We start from the raw sequence: 24,048 nt of genomic DNA on the forward strand, positions 1-24,048 counted from the left end.
TTTTAATTTCAAAAAGATATGTCATATGACCTACAAAAACAAAACATGTGCAATCAATGGCATACTCTTCCCTCTGACGTGATGGTCGTGCAGATGACCACGCAGCGCAGCAGCAGCTCTCCTCTCTCGCTTGTTCCTACTGTAGTTTGGAGTTGCAGCTCAGTTCAGGACCAGGCTCCACCAGGCTAAACCGGGTTGCTGCGTTCAGTAGTATTTTTTCGTAGTGGTTTTTGTAAAGTCCACGCCCTTCATTTCCTCCGCACAGCCTCCTTAAGGCTCCAGCCCCCGTCGACCACGTCCCTGCAGATCCAACACAGCTGTAGTTGATTTGTTTTGCCCCCCCCCCCCACCCTTCCCTCGCCCAGCAGAGGTCGCTAAGGAGACACCGTGGCTGCCGTCTGACTGCACCTCCTGCAGCTTCCTGTTTCACTGCTAGGACACCTGCTCCACAGGCCTCATCTGCACATCTCCGATCTGACAACACAAACATGAAAGAGCAATACAGAAACTAAACACCATTCAACACCAGTGCATTTAAAAGGTTCTAAAGCAGGTGGGAAGTTACCTGGACATGAGGAGGGGCACTGAGGACAAATGTGACTGCACTGGCTATGTCTTCTGCTTTCAAACACTGACAAGAAAAGAAAAGATGAGTCACTGATGCCTTTTCACTTGATGAATATATCTGTTATATCTGTAATACATCTCTTACTTTCATACTCTCATACACTGCAGCTGCTTTCTCTGGATCACTGTTGTGGTGCCTGAAGGCGAATTCAGTCTCCACTATTCCAGGTGATATACACTGCAGGGGAGCACAAAGTATTAAAAGGAGCCAAAGCTTGGTTCATGTAGCACTGGGGGTACACTCCAAGCTGCTCGAGCCCCTAAGTTAAACCTCAAAGAATGTCGCTTCATTTCTTTGTATTAGAGACAACAGTTATTATCCATCCCTTTTCTTCCTCTTATCTGGGCTCAGGTCAGGGTCAGGTCAGGGTCAGACGTCCCTCTCCGTTCTCCTCAACATTTTCTAGCTCCTCCTGGGGGATCTCAAGGCGTTCCCAGGCCAGATGGGACACATAGTCCCTCCAGCGGGCTCTGGGTCTCCTCCCAGTTTGACTTAGGGATGGGTAACGTTAAGATTTTAACGGTATTACTACTCTTATCGATACTGCTCAATGATCCGGTACTTTAACGGTATTCTCATCAGTTCTTATTTTAAGAGAAAAAAACTAAAGAAATGAAGAACAGAATTAAGATTCTTCGTCCGCTCGAGCTAAATGCACGCTAATCCAAGCTTCCGCCGTTCGTTAAAGCAAAATGAGTGGTATTATTAAACGGCTAAAAGGTCAAAATAATAATCATTTATTACATACTTGGTATCTGCAGGGGGACTGATACTTGGGGATTGTAGTTTAGCACATAGTGGAACATTGTGTATAAATTCTGCATTAGAAATTTACTGCTCAGTGTTTACACACCAGCGTACGCTTCCTCAAACTCATTTAAAGCCAGGAAATACTGTATGCAGATTGATTTATGTAATACAAGATGTGTGCAATAGCCCGGGCTAAAGAAGAACTAACTTACAGTGGCTCTAATGTGGGTGTTTGCTTCTCGAAGCTCTTGCCGGATCCCCTCAGTCAGAGCCGTCACAGCGTATTTCGTGGCACAGTAGAAATGCTCATCAGAACTTGGTACCATTCGGTGTCCGCCCATACTGTAACAAGAAGAGGAGGAGAAAGAGAGAGATACATGAGATCTAACTTCATTTTCCAACATGATAATCATATTTCAAAGCCAGCTTCACACCAAACAAAGTCCAAAACAATGTTCCTGTGTCAGAATAAGAACCTGACAGTTTCGCTGGAGTTCGGTAAGCTTCTGTTATATTTATCTTCTGGTGAGAGGTTGCCAAGAAATCCATCCCAGCCGTCTCTTAAATCTTTTTCTCATCTTCACGTTCACATAAAATCAACGTGAAGTTTTAAGTCGCGGCTCGTTCTTATAGTGAAGCCAAAACACGGAGGGGACTTTGTGAAGGTGTGAGCCGCTTTAATCACAAGACCTGCCGTCATCATGTCCCGACTGAACGTGATGCCAATAGTCAATCGCTCATTACTGTTTGGATATGGATCTAGTGGGGCTATGGTTATCTCAGGTGAACTGGTGAAAGTTGAAGTACAGGGGAGGAAGGAAAGGACGAGCCAGTGGCCTGCTAGTGAATGCAAACCCAGCTGACGTTATGGCGTAACACAAAAATCCCTGTACACAAGAGCAGCTGTGGCCAAAAGCTGCTTTTGTCTCTGCTGCAGTGTTTTCTTTCAAATGTCCCCCAGGAGCAGGAGGAGAAGGGATCTGATGACGAAATGATGACGAGCAGGAATCTAGAGGTAGAACTGTAAATAAAGACTCGATAGATACCTGCAAGTCTTTATGTTCTCTGTGTTAATCTCACTAACACAACAATATTTATCAAAAGGGTAAGAACTATTCCCAAAATTTTTCTATCATTTATAAATAAATAAATATGTAAATAAATAACAAATTTATATTCAAATTTATATTCATCAATCAAATATTGATTTGAATACAATTCAAAAGTCAAAATTAGGTTTAAAGTAATAATCTCAAAGATGTTCATGTAAATAAATGTCTGTAAGTCTCTATCTCTCTCTGAATGAGGTAACACAATGCTGACTGAGCCTACGGCCCGCTGATGAAAGCCTTTGTGTTTGCAGTATATAGTATTATTATGGGCTGGGTGTCTGTGGCGGCGCCCAGTTAGTGGCGCGTTTTCCATCAGCCAGCAGTGGTTGGTCTGCCAGAGAGGGTAGGCGGAGCTAAGCGGCTGCTTTTCCGCTCTCTGCAAGTGCTGTGAGTAAACAGTAATCTACTATGGCTGAACAAACAAAGAAAAGATGGATGACTACAGATACAACTTCAACAAGAAGTGAAAATCCAACGAAACAGAAACAAACTCGACGCTCAGATGAAGCAAACAGGCTGAAAAGGAAAGCGACCGTCAGCGAGGAAAATCAAGAGTTACAACCGGAGCCGACCGTGGACGTCACACATGCAGCACTGTCTGTATATCTGAAGTGTGCTCCTGCAGTTACTGTTTATCACCACAGGTGAAAGAGAATGAAACTGAGGTCTTTGAGATCTTTAAGTTAAACATCAGCCTTTCACATTGATAGAGGGTCTACTTAAGGATTTACTTCTTGCCTGCCAGATTAAACAAACTATCTGAGGAATTTAATCCATACATTTGTTCTTAGATTTTAAGGTTATCTGCACAGCTTACCTGTTAATATTGATGATGTGGCCGTCATCCACATGCCTCTCCTTCATCGATTTGTAGGCCTCGCGGGTGCAGATAGACAGGGCTAAGACATTCACCTGCAGGGGAGGAGAAGACAGCACACTAAAGCAAAGCTGTATCATACGTGTGGTTTTTGCAATATAGTGCAATAGTGCAATATACTGTGTGTAGTAGGATTTAGGGAGTACAAGTAGACAAATTCACACTATAATTGCAGAACTTAAATTAGTTTAATTGCTGAATCACACTGAAGAACGTGTGATGACACTGTATGAGGTCAGCTAATGTTCACTGGGTCACTGTGTTGGACCACATGAACCTGCTCTTCCTGTCCAGCTTGCAGCCTCTAAGCTGCTCCCGTAGTGACACTGAGAGACGACAGGTTAAAGCCAACATGGCGGCAAGATAGGGGGGAGTGACCAAACAAGGTCAGCGTACAGATTACACACAGGCTAAAAATACACTGCTGTACACATTCGCATGGGCTGCCATGGCTAAAGATGGACGAGCGTTACAAATGCAGGACGATGGAGACGGAGCCTTTAGAGCAGGGGGTCTGCAGTGGTCAAGAGCTCAATGAATCAGAATGTCCCAACAAGAGAAATAGTGCCGGCTTTCATTAGCGGGCCTCTGCTGTGCCTGCCAGAGCCTCTCCCCGGAGCCAATGAAGCAGCCTCTGTGAGGGGAGGGATCAGTGTGTGTGTACGTCCATGGATCCACACATTTCTGCTTTACTCTTATTCTTTGCACAACACAAGCTCTACAAACACAGGACTTCCACTCGCTCTGGGCAACCGTTTCAGCGCCTCCCTCTGCTTTTCTGTTTGAACAGAGAGGCCTTAAAATCAATAACACAAACATAAAAGGGATAAATCTAGCCGTACCTATGCTACATAAATACTAACTGTCTCTCCAAATTGTTTCAGCCAAAGAATTAATATTTGTGTGTCTGTGATCCACCCACATCGATCATGTTCCTCCAGCCCTCCGTCTTTCCGCTGAGCAGTGGCTCGTTGTGGGCCAGTCCAGCATTGTTGATGCACACGTCCACGCCCTTGTGCAGCGTCTTGATGGCAGAAAACATGGACAGGATCTCCTCCTCGTTGGACAGGTCGCACTTATAGGGGATCAGTGTGCCGCTGTAGCCTGCACTCTGACATTCTGCTGCCAGCTTCTGAAAAACACAAATTTAACACCAAGCTTATTTTTTCAGAAAGACGATAAAAACATTATTAACCCTATAAGCTGCATTACAAAAGGGGCTGTACATTGATTATCTGGACTGAGACACTGCTAGGTAAGAGTTACAAATGATTAACCTGCAGCCAAATAATCAAGATAGCGTGCGAACCAAACAACTCTGACACTGAGACAGATGTGAGTGTGCAGTCATAAAATCAACACCACATCAGTTGAGGGCCAGAGATAACCAGTCAGCGCCAGTGTGGCTGGCCACTCAGGTCTAGGTGTGTATAACGCAGATTCATTACATTTCCTCCCTTAACAAAAATGTAATCATGCCTTTGCACTGAGGATGCCTCTTCCTTCAGGATACAGCTGGGCTGAGCCTGCTGCAGGCCGAGCAGGCTACACTCCAACCAGGTCAGCTGGCTGTGCACCACAGTAGGGTTTGATACAAACTGACACAGATCCCCCTGCCAGGCACAGCTGCACCGGTCACCTGATGTCTCCCTCTGGATGCCAGTCAGACAGGAGGGGGCACATGTGATAAGGGTGGGGCTAGTGGTACACAGAGAGGATGCACAACACTGTGAAACAGCATCTGGGCTGCAAAAGCCTTAGCTAGTTTTAGCTAACTATTGCTAACTTTAGCTAGCTGTTTATTTCATTGTTCTTTTTAGCTATTTAAACAAGTGCTACACTGAAGCAACTATTTAAACAGTTTTATCATCATCAAGCTAACGTTTCCAACTGTTTATTGGTTACTTTAAGCTAACGTTTCCAACTGGTTATTAGTTACTTTAAGCTGACGTTCCCAATTGTTTATTGGTTACGTTAAGCTAACGTTTCCAACTGTTTATTGGTTATTTTAAGCTAACATTTCCAACTGTTTATTGGTTACTTTAAGCTAACGTTTCCAACAGTGTATTGGTTACTTTAAGCTAACGTTTCCAACAGTGTATTGGTTACTTTAAGCTAACGTTTCCAACAGTGTATTGGTTACTTTAAGCTAACGTTTCCAATTGTTTATTGGTTACTTTAAGCTAACGTTTCCAACAGTGTATTGGTTACTTTAAGCTAACGTTTCCAACTGGTTATTAGTTACTTTAAGCTAACGTTCCCAATTGTTTATTGGTTACTTTAAGCTAACGTTTTCAACTGTTTATTGGTTACGTTAAGCTATCGTTACAAACAGTGTATTGATTACTTTAAGCTAACGTTTCCAACTGTTTGTTGGTTACGTTAGGCTAACGTTTCCAACTATTTATTGGTTACGTTAAGCTAACATTTCCAACTGTTTATTGGTTACGTTAAGCTAATGTTTCCAACTGTTTATTGGTTACGTTAAGCTAACGTTTCCAACTGTTTATTGGTTACTTTGAGCTAACACTTCATGTAGTAGTGTAGATTAATGTAACTATGATGTGGAATTTTCTGTTACATGTCTGACACCTGGACTTGAAAAGTACTACAGTATATCTGAGACGGTGGCAGCCACTGAAGCTGTGTCTTGAGGAAATATAAACATGTGAAGTCTGCTTTTCATAATCAGGATGACATTTTTTCTCACAAAAGGTGTAATACAGTGAATGCATCCTATCGCACAGCTGAAGTGTGCAGATTTCTTTGTCTAAGCTGTTTAAGTCAGATTATCCAGAGAGACGGCTTTACCTGAATAAAGCTGTCAAAATGCTACAACGCTGAGAACGTCTCATATGTTACTACAACCATGTCTTCCTTCCCATGCAGTAGACAATGGAACTGCTCCCTTTTGTCCATTACCTTTAATGTGAAGCTGTGATCACTCTTCCGCTGCAGTAATGCCTTTAAAGTTAAGTATGTGAGCTGCATTTAAACAATGATCTTACTTCACACTCGCCCGAATCCCTGTTGGACCGGCTCTCAGGCACGAAGGAGCGGGCAGACAGACTTTATTCAGAAAGCAGGTTAACGTAAAGGGGAAGCCGGGCCAGTCTTTTGTAAGAGGGGGAGAATTAGTTGTGTGACTGAGCTTTAAGTGGGAGCAGCAGAGCAAACAGGCTGTGATCACGGTCCAACTACAGGAAGTCTCAGGCTGTGAATCTCTCTGTTCTGTGTGTGTGTGGGTGGGAGTTCTGGCACCAGCTGTACAGACATATCCAGTACCAGCCCACATGCTGGCCACGCCTACACCAATGGCACTACAGCACCCTGTCCCACAGATAATAAATGCAGCAGTAACATACTTGACATGTGCACTGTACTCATAAGTCATTCATCACAATCTAAACTGAAACTTCATATCTGCAGGTTAATCATGACACACCTTTAAGCACCTGGGAGTAAATACCTTGATGCGAAATTAAACATTGCACGACAGCGTACCATGTTTGAAGGTGTGCTGGAGGCGCTCAGGCAGGCTTTTTAATTAAACATGGCCCAATCGCTAGTGGGCTAAAACCATTGCTAATTATTACCAAATATTAGATGTAGGTGGCGCGCTGTGCCAATACTATGAGTCTTCATCAACAAAAGGTGACAGGTCAACAAACATCCCTATTACTTCGAGCTAGTTGCCTAGCTCACACCTTTGAATTTGCCATCTTTAGTGCATTGCATCAGTCACTTATCGTATTGATTCTGTCTGACACTAAAGGAGGCCGTGGGTTTGCCATTCAGGCGCTCGGCTGCCGAACAACCTGCCTGAGAAACTCTTCTTTTAAATCACCTTTGAAGACCAATTTTTATTGAAAGGCCTTGTTGTGATTTTTACATCAATATATCTTATCAATAGTATTTATTTATTATTTTTAGTCAACCATTGTTTTAAGGTGTTCCTCTATAATTCTGCATGTCTTCCTGTTTTATACATACATTGTAGTGTATTTTATCGTTGGGCTTTTATGTTTCGTAAAGCACTTTGTAACACTTTGATAAGTGCTTCACAAATAAACTGTATCACTATTATTATCATCATCATCATCAGGCTCTAGCAGCAAAAGAGCTTGAGCAGATGTAGCAGACACTCGTGCAGCAACAGGACACTGCATCCCCATGTTCTGTTACAGTTTAGGTTGCTTTCTGTCAGTTAGAAGTGAAAGATCTAATATTACTTTCTGCGGCGTTGAGCTCCCACTGAAGCTACTTCTGACCCTGATCATGTGACGATGTCGTCCCGTCAGACAGGAGGGATTTCTTACATTTTGATATTTATACATATTTTTTCATATATGATAAATGTCATATCTGGACATGTTCAAATTCAAAACAAATGCAAATAAATAAATCCACTCTTTTATTTATGTACATGTATTGAGCTGTCACAGTTAAAGATGCTGTGAGTAACTTTTGGTGTGTGTTGATTGTGGTGCCCCCTGTGGACAAAGCCGTACCTCCTTAAGCTTTAAGGAGGGCTCCGTTTCTGTAAAAGTAGGGACTTTGTGGCCTGTGGGCTTAGAGCTCATAACTATTTGGATCTGTGTTGGCTAACAGCGCCGATCTTCTATACAAGACCAATGCAGTTCAGTGTTTTCAGCGCTCAACGTCCTCGCCTGTCTTTTGTTGCCGTCAGTTGAAAATAGTTCAACTTGTGGAACCCTGCCGCGTTGTCAATGTCACTTCTCTCTCAGTGACCAATCAAAATCATGAAGGGGCGGGGCTGCCGATATCACCTTTGTCAACAACAACTGTGGAAGAGAAGCTGAGCCTTCCCTTTCTTTGAGGGTACAGTTTCCAGGTCTGAGCTGCTGCTAACGCCAGGACACGATTCCTTTTCACTGATTTGTTTTCTTTGTAAAATTTCCTTCAATGAAAGCAAAAATGAAGCACACAGAGCAATTTGAAACGGCTGCACATACAAACACGGATCAGTAATGCAAATAAAATCACTGTTTGCCTTTTACCCGAGCATCTTGATAAGAACAATGCTGAGAGGTTAAAAATCAAACAAATCAATAGACAAATAATGTCACAACAGGTCATAAAGCCTTTGAATGTTACAGTAATGGATGTACTTAGATCCACGCAGCACTCTCAGACATATGCCTACATAGTAACATTCATGGCCTCTAACCCCTGCTGTTATACAAGGTCTACAATGTAAGGGACATCACTGTCCCACACTGCGTTCATCAATCATTCACCCACTCATGTGGAACTGGTGCAAATGGACCAGCACAACAACTCGCAGGAGAATGGGAAGGAGATAAAAATAAAAGATGCCAAAGTGCTGAAGGCAGAGAAGCTTTAAGTGGTGAGCCAGATCGATAGCAGCAGGCAGCAGCCATGAGCGGCGAGCGATGAGAAATTAGATTTGTCTCAAGCCGACTCTCTCACAGACAATAACAGGGATTGTGTGACAAAAACAGCTTGCCTCCTTTCTTTCTCTGAAATGTCTCGTAGGTACCTCCTCCCCTCTTAATCCTTCCTGCCTGGTCTCTTAAGTACCTGTGACACACAACATTTTTTTGCCTGTCATGATGCATTTTCATCCTCATTACGGAGCCTGTTGTCCAGTGATCACAAAAAGTGTGCAGACGGAGGGAGGCAGAGAGGGAGGGTTGGCAGCCTGAGAGTGAAACAGCAGAGTGAGAACACAAACTGAAGCATACTGCAGATAAAGTGATCAAAATTCACTCACATTTCACATTTATTACTTTATAAGAAGGCAGGACAACAGCAGAACAGGACGGGTCGTACAAGCTCGGCTTCAAGGGAAAATCCGAATCACAGATGTACAGACAAAAGAGCGATTATCTTCACCAGTGTAACCCCTGAACTGTAACAACACCTCCCCTTAAAGCCATGAAACAAAGTGTGTTTGGAAAAATCAGGAAAATAAAAGCTGAACTTGATTCTTATTTTACTGATTTCTTTTCTTCAAACAAACAAGACGCTCTTATTCTGCTGAGTCCGACCCCTCATTATCCTGCTGAACTGCTATGGTGGGACATAAAAATAGACACTTTCAAGTATAGCACAGCACCATCACGCCGAGTGCGGGGTCAAAGGTGACAGCAGGCTGTATAATAGGATTGCAGCAGTAGTGTAAATGGGATGGTTGTGTGATTATCTCTCGTCCACACACTGAGAGACCGCCATCCAAAGGTCTAAAGGTTGAACAGGGAGGTTTTACAACACGACCTCCAGGATAGTCTCATCATGAGAGGGAGATAAGAAAATAATCACACCCTTTGTTATTGACGACAATCATTGACAGAAATGCTGGATATTCTGGGGAGCTCCAGTCTGGGAATAAACACAGGGCCGCTCATCTTTGAAATATTGTCACAAGTGTTCTGTAGCGTAAATAACTGTTCATCTAAATACAAGGTAGGCTGATCAAACTGATTAAACATTCCCTGTGCATGACACTGATGGTTGGTATTTGGCACAAATAAAAAAGGCTTTCATAACCCTGATAGAGTAAAGACAGAGCAGGCAGCCAGGTGTTGTGTAATAGACTGGTGCAACCAGTGTGTCGGCATTTTATATCCCAAAACAAAGTCATAAAAGCAGGAACAGGCAGCAGCAGATCTTTATTCTACGTATGATCTTAAAGAATGCGAGGATGGCATTTCTGCCAGCTGTACAAGAACAAGACAGCAGCCTGAACTCAAACACTCACATTAACATCGTATGAACAGTCTCTCCAGCTCTTTTGTCTTAGTTGAAACTTGCTCCTTCTAGAAACCCAGCATCACATGCCTGCTCCATCTCATGTGAGGGGTTATTCCTGCACCTGATGCCAAACAAACATACAACGACTCACTACAGGCCTGAGGACTGCAGGCCACTGATACGGATTCTAAGACTATTACCAATACTGATTTTGAGGCAACCCATCAGTTAAACTGTTCAGTATGTGTGTCTGTACATTGAGAGCAAAGAAAACCCAGTCACATTCCTTCCTGGCAAATAAAGCTGATTCTGATTAATATATTAATAATATCCTGATAATTAAGTCCCAGTTAAAATAATTGGTTAATAATTGATACTGAAAATGATGATTTGTTGCAGCCCTATAGTCAACCAGTGCAAGCGAGGACGTCTGTTAGCACTGATGCTCTGCTGCACAAAGTACAGACAGTGCTGAGAGCGATGGAGTCTGAGTGCTTTGCCAGACAAAATCTATTATGACACCACTTTCACACCAGCCCAAGCATTGTTTTCAGCATTATATGTTCTGTAATGAAAGATTTCCTTTTCTTGAAGAATAGACTCAAACCAATATATCCGATATCGGCTCATAATATATATCTGTCGGGCTCTACTGACGACGGCCCTAATGCCAGCTATGAGCCACATCTTGAATTATGCATGCTAAGTTTATGACAACTCGAGCCCAGCACAAACAACAAACACAGACTCAGGAGAGTCTCATGGAGACGGTGTTGATCAGACGCATCCAAACAGAGGAAGCCTTTCAAACCAAGCCAGTCTGAGCAGGTCTATTCAGTGTGTCAGCTTAGAGCAGCCATAAAATGTGTCCAATATCAGACAAACACCCAGCAACAAATCCAATTTGGCTGCAGTCGAAGCAAAAACAATCCAATTTGCATTCTTATTCATTGAGCCCCCTCCACCACCCCCTCCACAAAGTTTTGAAAACATTGAACTTAATGAACTCAAAATGTCTCTGTTTGCGCTTCATCACAAAGTGCTCTCTTCTCACTCTGCTTCAAATGTACGTTCAATTACAAGTGCTGGCGTGCTTTTACTGTAGCACTTAACATTTATGTGAGGTATTCCCCGTGTGCACGTCAGGCCTCCACATACAAACACACATTTTAAAAGACGGTACACACACAGCTTTCCTGCAAGTCTTCAACAGGACAGGACAGGACGGGGAGCGCCCCACCTATCATAGCAGGAGGCCCGGGAAGGGAACGTCAGTGCCAGTAAAGCTCACACCTTGGGAGATGATAAGCAGCGAGAGGACAGCACAGTGGAGGTGCAGGGGGAGCAGCTCACAGGGGTCACTGAGCTGTCCAGACCAATCAGACTGTGAGCAGTGTGAGACCCTGGTGAGCCTGAAAAACACATAACTAGAAACACTCCTGACATAAGAGCTTTGAATAATTTATAGAGGGCACTGAGAAGACGTCTGACTGATTCAAGTGGTTTATTTTTCATTGATATGGAGTACTACTGATGAAATATTGCAATTATAAGTTAATACTGTGTTGCACTGATACAAGTCTGACAAAACCTCTGATAGTAAGAAAAGACAAAGAAGTGGGTATCTGTTAGGGATGCACCATCTTGGATTTTTTGCAGATATGCCAATATTTCCAAACCCTGATACCTTCGATACCGATATATTAGGCACAGGATTTTATTCCACCTAACTGCAGAGAACATCAAGTCTCCCCTGTAGTGGAATTGATATCATGCCTGCTCTTACTGTAGTGGCCAAAAACTGCCACCTTGCACCCTTTCGGTGTGTTTGATGTTAAAGTCGGTAAACTGGCGAGAATGTGAGCTAACTGTTAGCTAGTTAAGAGTTGTCAAAGTTGTTAAACTTCGAGTTTCTGTGACTTTTTAGTCTTTATTTGTATATTGTTGATAAGTTTGTGCAGGCAGTGCTTGCGCACGCTCGTGCTGAGTTAATGTTGCAGCATTACGTCAACCTTTTCAGGGAATCATCGAGCATTTAGGCAGAATTACAGGGATGTTTTATCGCCGGAAAATATCGGCCGATATGTCATTTTCAAGCCATAATCTGCAGATAACGATAACGTGCAGATAATATCGTGCATCCCTAGCGTATGTCGACAGATTTTAGTCGAGACTGCAGCCAGGATAGATGAATAAAAGTGAGAGAATTTCTGATTCTGCATTTATGGGCGTGACAATTATAAACTTGGAAGTGACAAAAATCTGAATTAAAGATCATGCGATGAGTGAATGCTCCTGTCTTATTGTTAGAAGAAGTTTCTGCTTGTTTTAGTCTGTTTGTTCTTTATGTGAAACTCTTCATGCTGCTGTCTGGGCCAGGACTCCCCTGTAAAAGAGATTTTGTGTGTGGGATTATTTCCTGATAAAATAAAGGTTATATAAACAGTCAAATAAACACAAGTTAAATTCTAACAAGAATTTCAAGCGGAAAATGTAATTCCAAAAAAGAGACACCATTTCCGCCCATGGTTGGAGCCTTCTGTCCTGTGGAAAACTTGTGTTTTCTTCACGTTCTGGTCAGCTCATTGGGCCCGTTTTTGGAGAAGCTGGCAAAACTGAACCCTAAAAAGTTCTTATATTTGCCTTAAACTGAAGATCAAACCTACAGAAAATTCAATTATATCAAGATTTGGATGGAGTTAATTAAACGCCACAAAAATCTCCTCAGAAGGGGGCTGGGTCAGTATTATGACATCAGTGTGTAAGTCCTTTAGAGATTATTTGGGCTGAACTAAAATCTGTTCCTAAACATTACAAAGTACTTTTGGTGTCTAGACATGAACAAAATGTGACCTGCTGAAGTTGGAAACCATCACAGTTTGGTAATGCACCAAAAGTCCTTGTTATGGAATAACATAAGATAATGGTTTGAGCTCCAATAACACATCAATGTTGTATTGATCGGCGGTCTCCTGGGTGAGAGACAAAAGGCTTCATTATGAAAGTAGAAGAGTTTGCATAAGCGTGCACTGCTGCATCCTGCTAAACCGCAGCAGTCCAGATAAAATGGTGTTTCAGATCGGTCCCATCAATAACATGTGATTTATAATTTGCATAGACTGTGATTCCTTGTAAATCTCTTGCATGACTGTGCCTAAAGAAGAATATCTCCTCTGTTGCTCTTCATGAGTTTTTCTTTGATCCAAACAGAGATAAGGTAAGGACAGGCAGCGTCACTTTCTGCATCATTACAAAAAGAATACTGATTAGTTATCAGCATCCCCTATATTTCATTACTCTGTGTGTAGGCAGCATGGGCTGCTGCTGTGGGAGGATTCATATAGGAGGAAATGCTGTTATTAGTTGTGTTGGTGAGGCTGTGGCGTCTCTTGGGGGCAGAATCCTTGGAAACATGATGGATTATTAGTCAGCTATACGTCTTTGTCAGCTCTCGGCTCGAGTGGAAAACATGCAGTCAGTGGAAAACATTTCTGCATGGGTAAGACAAAAGCTTGTGAGCAGGAGAAGCCGTAAAGTAACTCGATGAGGTCAGGAGTAGGAAGTATGCAGGTGGAGAGGGCGGCGCTGTGATTTCTATCACAGAGGACAACAAGTGGAACGAGGGAAAAAAAGGGTAGAACTATGACTAAATGATTGGACCACTCTGTGCTGATGTACTGGACTGTATTCTGCACATCACACATCACAAAAAATTCTAAGGGGGTTTGAGGAGACACGTGGTTAGTAGGGATCTGGGAAATTTAGAGCCTCAAACATTTCATTTCTTGTATTGATCCACTCAGGACTAGGGATGTGTAACGTTAGGATTTTATCGGTACCGATACTGCTTATCGATACTCTATTCGATACCACTCTTCATTATTTGGGGTGTCTGATAATGTGCCTCTGGAAGGGGGCTGTAACTGGGGTGAAAGGCTGTGGTCCTCTCCCGACAGTAACAACAGTTAACATGAACAGTAAATGTAGTAACAGTAACAATCATAAACAATACTAAAATAGTTTTCTGGCTGTCATGGCAACTCAAAATTCACACGAAGCTATCACTTACTAGCACACGTACACCTACTGGACTCCACTGTAGTGAAGTAAATCTTTTACAGTAACCATGGCAACACTGTGATTTCTGCGTTTTGTTCCTGTATCATTTTCCCTCGTTTAGAGACGGAGAACAGGTTTAACTTGGTGTCTGACTTCTGCTAACGTTAGCCACTGCGGATGAAGCTGGGGCTGCTGTTTGACTGACGCTGTCTATGGATTACATTTGAACATGACTAAGAAGTGCTAATAACCCAAGCTAGCTAACAACAGTGACTGAATAACTGCAGGCTAATTTATTAGAACCATGTGTTTTAATTTTTAATTTTTAGTTCAGCTAATCCCGTCTGCAGCGTTGCTATCTGAGCCACAGGGACTCGGAGGCTGCACAGAGGACGTACTAGCAGTAACGCTAGCAATGGCGTTAGGCGCTTTGCTAAATCAGTCAATCAAGCTGCACTGCTTCAGATTCATACACTGTTCAACTTGTATGTGTTTCAAGAGGTTGCTGGTGTTACCCACTTAAGACGCAACTACCTTTTTACTGAAGATTCACGAAGATGCACCAGAGTTAAATTTAGTGAAGTGAGCCCATCAACGCTTTGCTCTGTCCGCCATATAGACCCACTAAACTCACAAAACGGCGCCGGCGGCTTCGTCATCATTGGGCGCCAGCTACAAATAGAATGACTGAATGAAAACGACATTAAATAAGACCAAATGTTAACATCAAATACAGATAGGAGCACCGATTGTTCATGAGATATCGGTACTTTTCCGTACTGACCAATCACGGACCGGTATCAAAAATTACCGGTTCTCGACACCCATCCCTTCTAAGGAAATGTATGCCAACAGAAAACCCAGGCCTGGAAAACTCTTTTTAAAAAAGACAAAACATCATCATTACCGTGTGAATTCCTGATGGTAGTATACGAGTCTCTGTATGTCTCTCTATATGATCTAGCTCTACGTGTTTTTGTTGTTTTACCCATTTTTATCCATTCATGTTGTCTATAATCAAGTATAACAGAGTCTATAATACTTACCCCACCGTGATGCTTCCTGCAACACGTCGGAGCTTTTCTATCCCAAGTTTGAGGGAGTACAAAGTGTCATTTGAAGTGTTTGTCACTCTAACCAAAGATGTCAGTGCACTGAATATTTATTCAGAGAGACAGAGAAGCCGGATGCAACTCTGTAACTACACTGCAAACTGAAGTCTCTACTAACAGGCACAAACAGAGTGACAGTTGCCTGAAAAGAAACGAGTACTCTGCAATTTGCAAGTGCACCGTTAGAGCCGTGCATTATACTTTAATACACAAACAACTGAGAAGTACTTGGATAATAGTAGGGAAAACTGACCCCATCGAACTGTATGTCCTTGCAAAAATAACAAAACGTTAAAAAGGCTGAAAAATAAAGAAGAAGAATCAGGACGGAGAATAAAAGAGTGATAGACACACAAAGTGAGGCAGAGAGGGTGTGAGACAAAGAGAGCAAAGCTGTCTGACCTGACCCACTTCAGATCCTTTCGGAGGTGAAATCTATTCACTGTGAAACAACAGGACGGGCTGTCCAGACACAGCCTACAGGAGGTGTCTGAGACAGCTTCAGATGTGCTGGAGGGCCGACACTGATCGACTTTTATTGTGTCACCTCTGCTTCTGAAGCATGACGGAGCACTTTTTAGCTCCGTCAGACCGGGCACCAAACCAAAGCTGGTCAGCCAAGAGCTTAAATTAACCTGCTGCCTCACCTGCCAAAGACTGAGAGACTGAATTAGTCCCTTTAATAGAAGATGCTTAAGCTGGTTGAAAAAAGTGTAGAGGCTTCAGCTTTGTGCAGAGCCTCTTTGTGCAGAGCCCACTGGAACAGAGCCTGAACTTAAAACAGGCAAGCAATAGAAAGTGAATGTTATGTTAAAAAAATCATGTGTTTGTCCCTTGTGATCCTGGTTTGAGTTACGCAACAACAGACTGATTTTATTTATTCCTGAGCACATAGATTTATCTTCTTTCATCATGTTTCAGGCAGAATCTCCCTAAATCTCCTTCGAACACACGCTGTGTGTGTGCCAACCTCCAATCCCTGTATCACTAAAAACCCACAAATTATGTTTGCTAAATTTATCTGATCTAAAATTGCAGCAGCTAAAGCTTTGTGTTTTGACAGATGACTCTGCGTTGGGAAGCCTCAAAGCACCCCTGAAATGAGAGCGTCATGGTTTTAAAACGAACAATAGAAATAGATGTTTTTATCATCCAGAAGCAAATGTTCTCTCTGCATCCAGCCCAGGTTCAATAAGAGGTAACTACAGAGAGCACGGGCAGGAAAGAGATTCTCCATAAAGGAAATAAGCAAATTCACTTATTTAATGATGAATTATTTCACACAAGACCCAAGAACTAGGCTGCTTTTCATACGCCTGTCTGCAGTACAACACAAAGCATACTTTCCAGGAATCACTGGATGCACAAATCATTGATTAATTGATCATGTGACAGACCCCAACCCATCCCACTCTGCCTGCCCTATAGCAACATCAGCACTGACACTGACCTCCTGACCTGCAGATAATGCAAAAACATACACAAGCTTATGCAAGCTTATATTTGCAACATACAGACATACGCACGCAAGACGACATGCATTAAAGTAGCCAGGGCATGGGAGAGTCCCACAGCATACAGCATCACATTTTGCAGATGAATAAAAAACACATCTCTGTTATCTATATTAATGTTTTATTCAGTTTTCCTTTTAAATATGGTAAAACACAAAGAAAGAACAATGGCAGTGTGACATCAAATATAAGCTTAAAATGATGGGCTGTAAAGGAGGTTACATTATTTTGTAGTGTTGTTTGTCAGCAGGATTACAGAGAAACTTCATGTGCCTTGGTGGAGGTGTGTAGCATGAGCAAAGTAAGAAAGCATGACATGTCTGACCAAATGTTTCTTCCTTTTGAACAATTTGATCACAAGCTGCCATGTTTGAATTTAAGCTCAAGCATTAGAAGAGTCAGGCTCATACCTGCTGGTGGGGCTGCACTGAGCTGCTTTATATTCAGAGGTGTTCCTGATACTCTGGCCCCCTCATGTATGTAAATAGGGAGGACAAAATATTAGACACATCTCAGTATAATGTAGTTCAGTACAACAGCACCTTTAACTGCAGCCTCAGTGATAATCATTGAATTTACACACTTAAGAATGTCAGCAAAAACTAAACTTCATAAAGCAGAATCCATGTTGGATTGAACTGCTTTAGATTGTACAGGTGTTCCTAATGAAGTGGCCGGTGAGAGTATATGTCCTATTTATACGTACATAATACATGCACAGCAGAGATGATGACGCTTTAGCTAACCCATGTTTTGACATTACCTACTGTTTTGGAAAATACTTGTTGTGCTTGCTGATTTGCATATCATGGCAGACAGGACTTTAGCCTCGGTAGTGTACTGCCCTGTGCTAGTGTCCTTTTAGTTGTAGTGATCAGCAACTTGAGTTAACCCTCCCATAGCAGTGTACTGACTACTGCATGTCATTGTGCCAGGTAGGCAGATATAACAACATGTGGGCTCTGTGGGCTCGGCCATTTTAGAGCTTTCTAACACAGTGCTTTCAAACTTGTAAAGTAATAATGTTTTTAAATATTTGTTCAGCCAGGAACCCCCTGAGCCAAAAACAAAGTGGAGCAAGAAAAGCCTTTATAAAGATGTACAATACAGGGCCTGATCTACTATGTGTGTGAGACTGACGGTATTCTGTGGGCTCCGTTTCAGCTTCTTTCTCTGAGTTAAATTTCAACATTAAAACCTTTTTCCCAATATGTATCTGTCACTTGATTTAGAAAACTGCCCCGAGCAAATGTCAACAAGAAGCAAACAAACTTAATATATTGTATAAGTATAGAATATTTTGTGACAGTTCAGATTGAAAGTTTGCAATGAAAATAGAAATAATAAATATATTTTAGATTACATTTTGTGATTACATTTGCAAAATTTATTGTTAAAACAAATTTAAGGAATTCTGCGTTACAGCTGCTTTTTAAATTAATATTGCAAAAAAAGCTCAAGTACCCTACAGTTACCCAATGTACCCCTAGGGTTCTAGTATCTCCAGATATACTACAAACTAGTGGTACTATGAGAACCCTCCTTTAAGAATCATCAGTCTAAGACGTTCTTCTTTTCCTCTCAGTCAGATGTGATCTCACACTTTAAATACTTCTAGTAAAACCCCACAATAACCAAACAGATGTATTAAACTCCCTGAGAGGATCTTTGTAACGGTGATCTCACCACTGAAATCACTTTCTGCAGAGCGTGGCTGTAATGAGAATGTGCACACATATGGCTCTCAAAGGCACACTTTGCTGTCCTATGCACCGAGGCCTCTTTTAAACCGTTACAACCGTAAAGAATACATTATGTGCAGTGTGAAGAGATTTGTCTCCCAGCGAAATAAAAGCTTCTCCCACTGCTCTTAGAGGGTTTCACAAGAGTTAATGAGAAGCTGTGTGGCTGCTACTTGGACAGGGCCCTGTCGTCTCCATTCCTGCACAGAGCCCATGGTGACCACACGTCTCTCTTCAGCTCGCTGCTCCCCCACTGACTACTCTGTAGTGTCATAGACAACACAACAATACTGCAGCCACAACTCTCCACGCTTTGTTGACAATGAAAAAACATTTGACATTAAATATCACTGTTTTATCTGGTGTACCATGAAAAAGAAATCTGCTGAAACCCTGATTGTAAAAGCTTTATTTCCCAGAGTAAAGGAATAAACATCAAAAGGGAAGTCAAGAACAATTGCTTAGTGATGGACACTTACATCCCCCAGCAGCAGCAGCAGCCAGGTTTGGCACAACTACAGCAAGAACCCAGTTTACATAGGAGAGAGAGCACAATGCTGGCTTTGTCCCTCAGCTCGCACAGACAGCTCTCTGAGGTCTTGTACAAGTGATGAAATCTGTCACAGACTGGGAGAAATGGAATCCTGTTGCTCTATAGAAACTGAGATCTATCTCTGGATTGACCAGATCAATACCTTATTAAATCACTTTTTGTAACAGGTTTAGATGCTGTGCCTGTGATATAGCCCTTTATACAGGTTGGTGTTTGTATCTTGGTTAACTAATACCAAAGTTTTAGATGGTGGGACCTTGTTTTCTTCTTGCACAAGTCACAAACTGGGCTTAAACGAGCTGCTGCAGTTAACTATTGACAGGAGGGGACATGTGACAAGAGTATGAATGGAGGGAGCATATCTATTGCACAATACACACTCACGGTATGCCTGTATGGGCGTGTGTGTGTGTGTGTGTGTGTGCAGTCTAGGTGGGCGAAATGCTTTCATGTAGAGGATAAGACCAAACTAAAATAAGGAACCTATTCTTTTTCAATCCTAAGAAAAATGAAATTTTTTTTAAAATGTCATACTTTAAGAATTTCCTCATAAATCTTAGCAGAATGTTCTGAACATAATTCGACTGGGGAAACTTGTATTTACCTCTTTGTGGCTGTCCAGTCCTCACAATTATATTCTATTGTTACTTCCAACTATGTCTTTTGCCTCTTTTATAACCAAGGGTCAGGGTTATAGAGTTAAAAAGGTGAAATTAGAAAACTTTGCCTTTATTCCCCGTGTCCATAGGGAACATGTATGATCGCAGCCTTAAAGAACAAATCATGTTCATATTTGCTTTAAATCTGGTTATTTGTGATGCTATGTATTTGCAGTATGCAACTGCAAAAGAAAACAGGAAAGGGGCAATAGTCTAGGAGAAGATTTTACCATACTTATCGAGATCTGGAAACTACTTTAATCAAATTCCAAACTTTTCCAGTCTACGTGGGAATCCCTGGAAATGATTTACACGCCTGCTTGCAATTCATGCTTTTACAACATCAGCAGACTTCCTCAAACTGACTGAGGTTGTTGCCCCAACACTCTTACCAAACTATGACAATGCAGACTGTAAACAGCACAGCAGCAAAAACTGATGCAACTGCCACAGTGCTGTATGCAACATCTAAATATTCAGATATGACAGTGCTCTCAACAACTACAGGCATGCCAGAACAGCTAAGCTAAAAGGTGGTTAAATGCATGTGCAGGAGGCCGCCTGGAGCCCGGTACAGAAAGCTGGGACAGGTGTGGGTTGAGGAGAATGCGGCTTAATTATTGGCTGACAAGATAAGCAAGGTGCAGCAGCCTTATGGCTTATGGTCAGACAAGAGTGAGAGGGGAGGGGCCACTGACACCTGCCCCAGAGGAGGCATCTGCCACAAGGTGCCAGAATGCGTCACAGAAATCACAACCACTGTATTCAACTTTTTTTTGACCCTTCAGAATTAATTCATTTTCAATTACAGCCATTTTACTGGTTCAATATGCACATGCAGCTCAGACGTAATCACCACTGGCACTAATTACTTTCATAGTCATGATGAGAGCAGGGCTTAAATACTGATTGGACTTTTATACTCAAACTGGGTGTGATTTAAGCTCTTAGTTATACAGCCAATTGAGCACTGACCTGAATAATGTGATGCGTGTGTGTCGGATCATGTTTGTCCCAAAACTCTTTAGAAATTTACATTGCTGCGCAGAGAGATCTAAGAAGGAACAAAGAACAAAAGTAGTCGTGTTGTCGTCAACAACATGTAAACCAAGACCAGAGTGCACGGAGACCAGGTTAAGACAAAGACTCTGAGGGATAGAGAATGAGCTGAAATCCACTTTTCCATGTTTAACCACACGCTGAAACCAGTTTAACTGACCCGAACACTGAAAAAACAATCATCTCTGAGGTGGTCACCTTTAAAGGTGGATGAAGTTCCACAGAGTGTTTTATCCAACTCCCAGTGTGGGAATGATTGGGTGCTGAGTCATGTTATTGGCTGCATTTGAAGCAGGGCATCTTGCATTCAATCACAGTAATGATGTTATTAATAAGACAATGTACAGGCAGTTAAGTGGTATCCTCATAGTTTGGGAATAAAACCCGGAGTCCTTTTTGTCTGAGACAGAAACAAGACACAAGCAAAAATGACAGAGCTTCAAAAAGTGTTCTTAAAACCAGTCTTGAGATTAATCTGAAAATAAAAAGAGTCTAAACTGAGATTTACACAGTTACAGTTGTTGTTAATGGATTTACTAAATATGCTTTACTATAGAAATTTGAGTTACTTTTTCTAGTATTGTTTTTTTTTTTTAATAAGATTATTTGATGAGAGACGGAAGAGAAAAGCAAACTTATCAGGAAAGACATTGTTCTACACTCTAGACAAAATGGTAAATGGATTGCACTTATTAAACACCTTTCAAGTCTTCCAAGCACTTTACACTACATGCCACATTCACCCTCTCACACACACACATTTATACACTGATTGTGGAGGTTGCAATGCAAGGTGCCAACCTGCAGATCAGGATCTAATGTAAGCCATTAACACACACGCACACATTGATTGGCTATGCCTTCAGGAGCAATTTTGGGTTAGGTGACTTGCACAAGGACAATTCAACATGCTAACTGGAGGAACAGGGGATCAAACCACAGGTCTTCAAATTTAGTGGACAACCACTCGAAAGTGTTGGGGGGTGGCTTGACTCTACCTGGCAGCAAATGGAGGATGCAGGGTTACCTGGGAGTAACTATCCCACACAGATGTCAGTTGTTTGCAGGTTCCTTAAAGTGTCATTTTATATAAAGACATGAAGGCATAGAGACTGAATCCCGTCCAGCTCTGTCAATGCTGTTCTGCTGCGGCTGACCCTGACCTCTGACCTCCCTGGATAAGGTCAGCCAATAGAAAATACATTTTCCAGCAAGGATTAATAATAAATATATTAATAAAAGAGATTAAAACAGATTATGTGGATGGTTGATATGCAGCGTGATGCTGGCTTAGGAGCATTTCCTCATTCGGTTAGTGGTAACATAAAGTGACCGATCACATACTTCAGTATAGAGAAGAAGTCCAGAGTCCCTATGATACCCAGAGGGGAAATAAGTAACAATAGCTAGTTGGGATGGAGCCAGGGTTAACACACCTAACTCTGCCACCATTCCTAGAGTCTTTATAGATTTTAATTAACATTACACAATAGTGTGATATGCTTTCTAAGTATAACTTTTAAATTACTCTGGCACTGGTTCTTTAACATTAGTTACATCACAGAATAATATGCCCATACTGTTACCAAACAGAGCTACAAAAGCCGCATTAAGGTTTATTGCATTTACTTCTAATAGATGTCATCTATTTATGGACATCTTGACCACAAAAAAATTTGTTTCTGATACTGTAATCTTGTAATTATTTTGGGTTAACATCATGTCATTGTTTTCACAACCATTTGTAACATATGGGAAAAAAAGGAATAGAAAGGCTAAAAAAAAACTGTTTACACCCAGACCCTGTTCTTTAGTTATTTAATGTCTCTGACCTTGCCCTCTTGAAATTTGTCTTCTCATCAGATTGTTCCCTTCCTGTGTTTGTTTTATAGAATAATTGTTTGTTCAGTATATTGTTTCCACCATTGTTTGATCTTTGCATTTGCACCATTGCGGTCTGATTGCTATCCTATATTTAGGGACGTTTATTCCCTATCTTGGTTTGTTTATTTCCTTGTGTTAATTACAGAAATAAATAAAAATACATCTCACAAGTAGACAGTGTCCACATTAGCTTGAACATTGGAGCTACAGGTTCTTAGCTTAAGTTTTAAAGCTAATGTTAGCTAGCAGTTATTGCATTAAAATATGTAATATGATCATTTCACCATTTTTAATTGATATCCTTTATAATTATTCCCTATCGTGGTTTGTAAATTTCCTTTTGTTAAATAAAGAAAAAATACATTTCACAAGTAGACAGTGTTCAATATATTGTTTCAATCATTGCTTGATCTTTGCACTTGCACCATTGCTGTCCTGTATTTATGGATACCCATTCCCTATCTTGGTTTGTTTATTTCCTTTTGTTAAATAAAGAAATAAAAAAGTGTCCACATTAACTTGAACATTGGAGCTATAGGTTCGAGCTGAAGTTTTAAAGCTAATGTTAGCTAGCATTTATTGCATTTAAATGTGTAAAATCATAATTTCACAATTTTTATTTAAATTATATCCTTTAATTGTTTTAATAATTGCCCATCTTGGTTTGTAAATTTCCTTTTTTTAATAAAGTTTAAAAAAAATGACTAACAGCCAGTGTTCCATAGCAGTGTCACATTAGCTTAACGGTCGGGGCAATAGGTTCTTAGCTGAAGTTGTGAAGCTAACGTTAGCTAGCAGTTAACGTGTGTTAGCTAGTTTGTTGTTGCTTTAACAGAGCTAGCGTCTCCTGAGAGCCGGACCGACTTGTTTCACAGCAGTTAAAGATGTTAAATTAAATTACTCACCTCAATTTTGTCGACACTCCTGGCACAGCCGACAACCCTCATGCCTTGCTGGACCAGTGCCCGGGCTACAGCCGCTCCGATCCCCACAGAGGCTCCAGTCACCAGGGCCACTCTGCCTTTCCACCGCTCCATCTCCGCCGCACTGACTACACCGGTGATGTACACGAAACAACAGCCCCTGAGTTGTGCCTCAGTCCGCCTAGTTCAACCTGTCACAGATATAGCTATAAGTATTTTTCACTATATGTTTAAAGAGAGGGATGCAGCGTCCTCCAGTCTCAATCTGTGCAGCATCCAGGACAGCGGCGGGCAGTGTGCCTGAGCTCGGATCCATGCGCTCCTCTGGATGTAATATGAACAGCCCTGGCGTGAGTAAATGTTTGGTTCACATCACCTCCCACTTTCTTTTTGAGCCCTGTGGCTTGAAGAGCTCTCCGTGTGGTTATCTACCGCCAC

General features: G+C 41.7%; 1 protein-coding gene across 1 annotated transcript; it reads right to left on the reverse strand.

Moving 5' to 3' along the window:
• Window positions 1-361: 361 nt before the first annotated feature.
• On the reverse strand, window positions 362-23,935 carry dhrs11a (dehydrogenase/reductase 11a). The gene is made up of 7 exons (XM_069671202.1): window positions 23,593-23,935; window positions 4,290-4,499; window positions 3,308-3,402; window positions 1,591-1,720; window positions 713-805; window positions 566-631; window positions 362-474 (listed from the first exon to the last, which is right to left on the reverse strand). Exons 1-7 carry the CDS (start codon window positions 23,722-23,724, stop codon window positions 433-435), a joined length of 768 nt encoding a protein of 255 aa, XP_069527303.1. The 5' UTR covers window positions 23,725-23,935; the 3' UTR covers window positions 362-432.
• Between the last annotated feature and the right edge of the window lie 113 nt (window positions 23,936-24,048).

Source organism: Semicossyphus pulcher, unplaced genomic scaffold (assembly GCF_022749685.1).
Source record: "Semicossyphus pulcher isolate SPU_LCO1_2020_fin unplaced genomic scaffold, fSemPul1.0.p SCAF_10, whole genome shotgun sequence".
Taxonomy (NCBI): domain Eukaryota; kingdom Metazoa; phylum Chordata; class Actinopteri; order Labriformes; family Labridae; genus Semicossyphus; species Semicossyphus pulcher.

Bases quoted from the DNA above. Each gene is read 5' to 3' on its own strand.
- dhrs11a (XM_069671202.1), bottom strand. From the start codon at position 23,724: ATGGAGCGGTGGAAAGGCAGAGTGGCCCTGGTGACTGGAGCCTCTGTG. The intron at 3,403-4,289 runs GTGGGTGGATCA...CCTCCCCTGCAG, and splicing joins GCTGGAGGAACATGATCGAT to GTGAATGTCTTAGCCCTGTC. The intron at 475-565 runs GTAACTTCCCAC...TTGTGTTGTCAG, and splicing joins GTGCCCCTCCTCATGTCCAG to ATCGGAGATGTGCAGATGAG.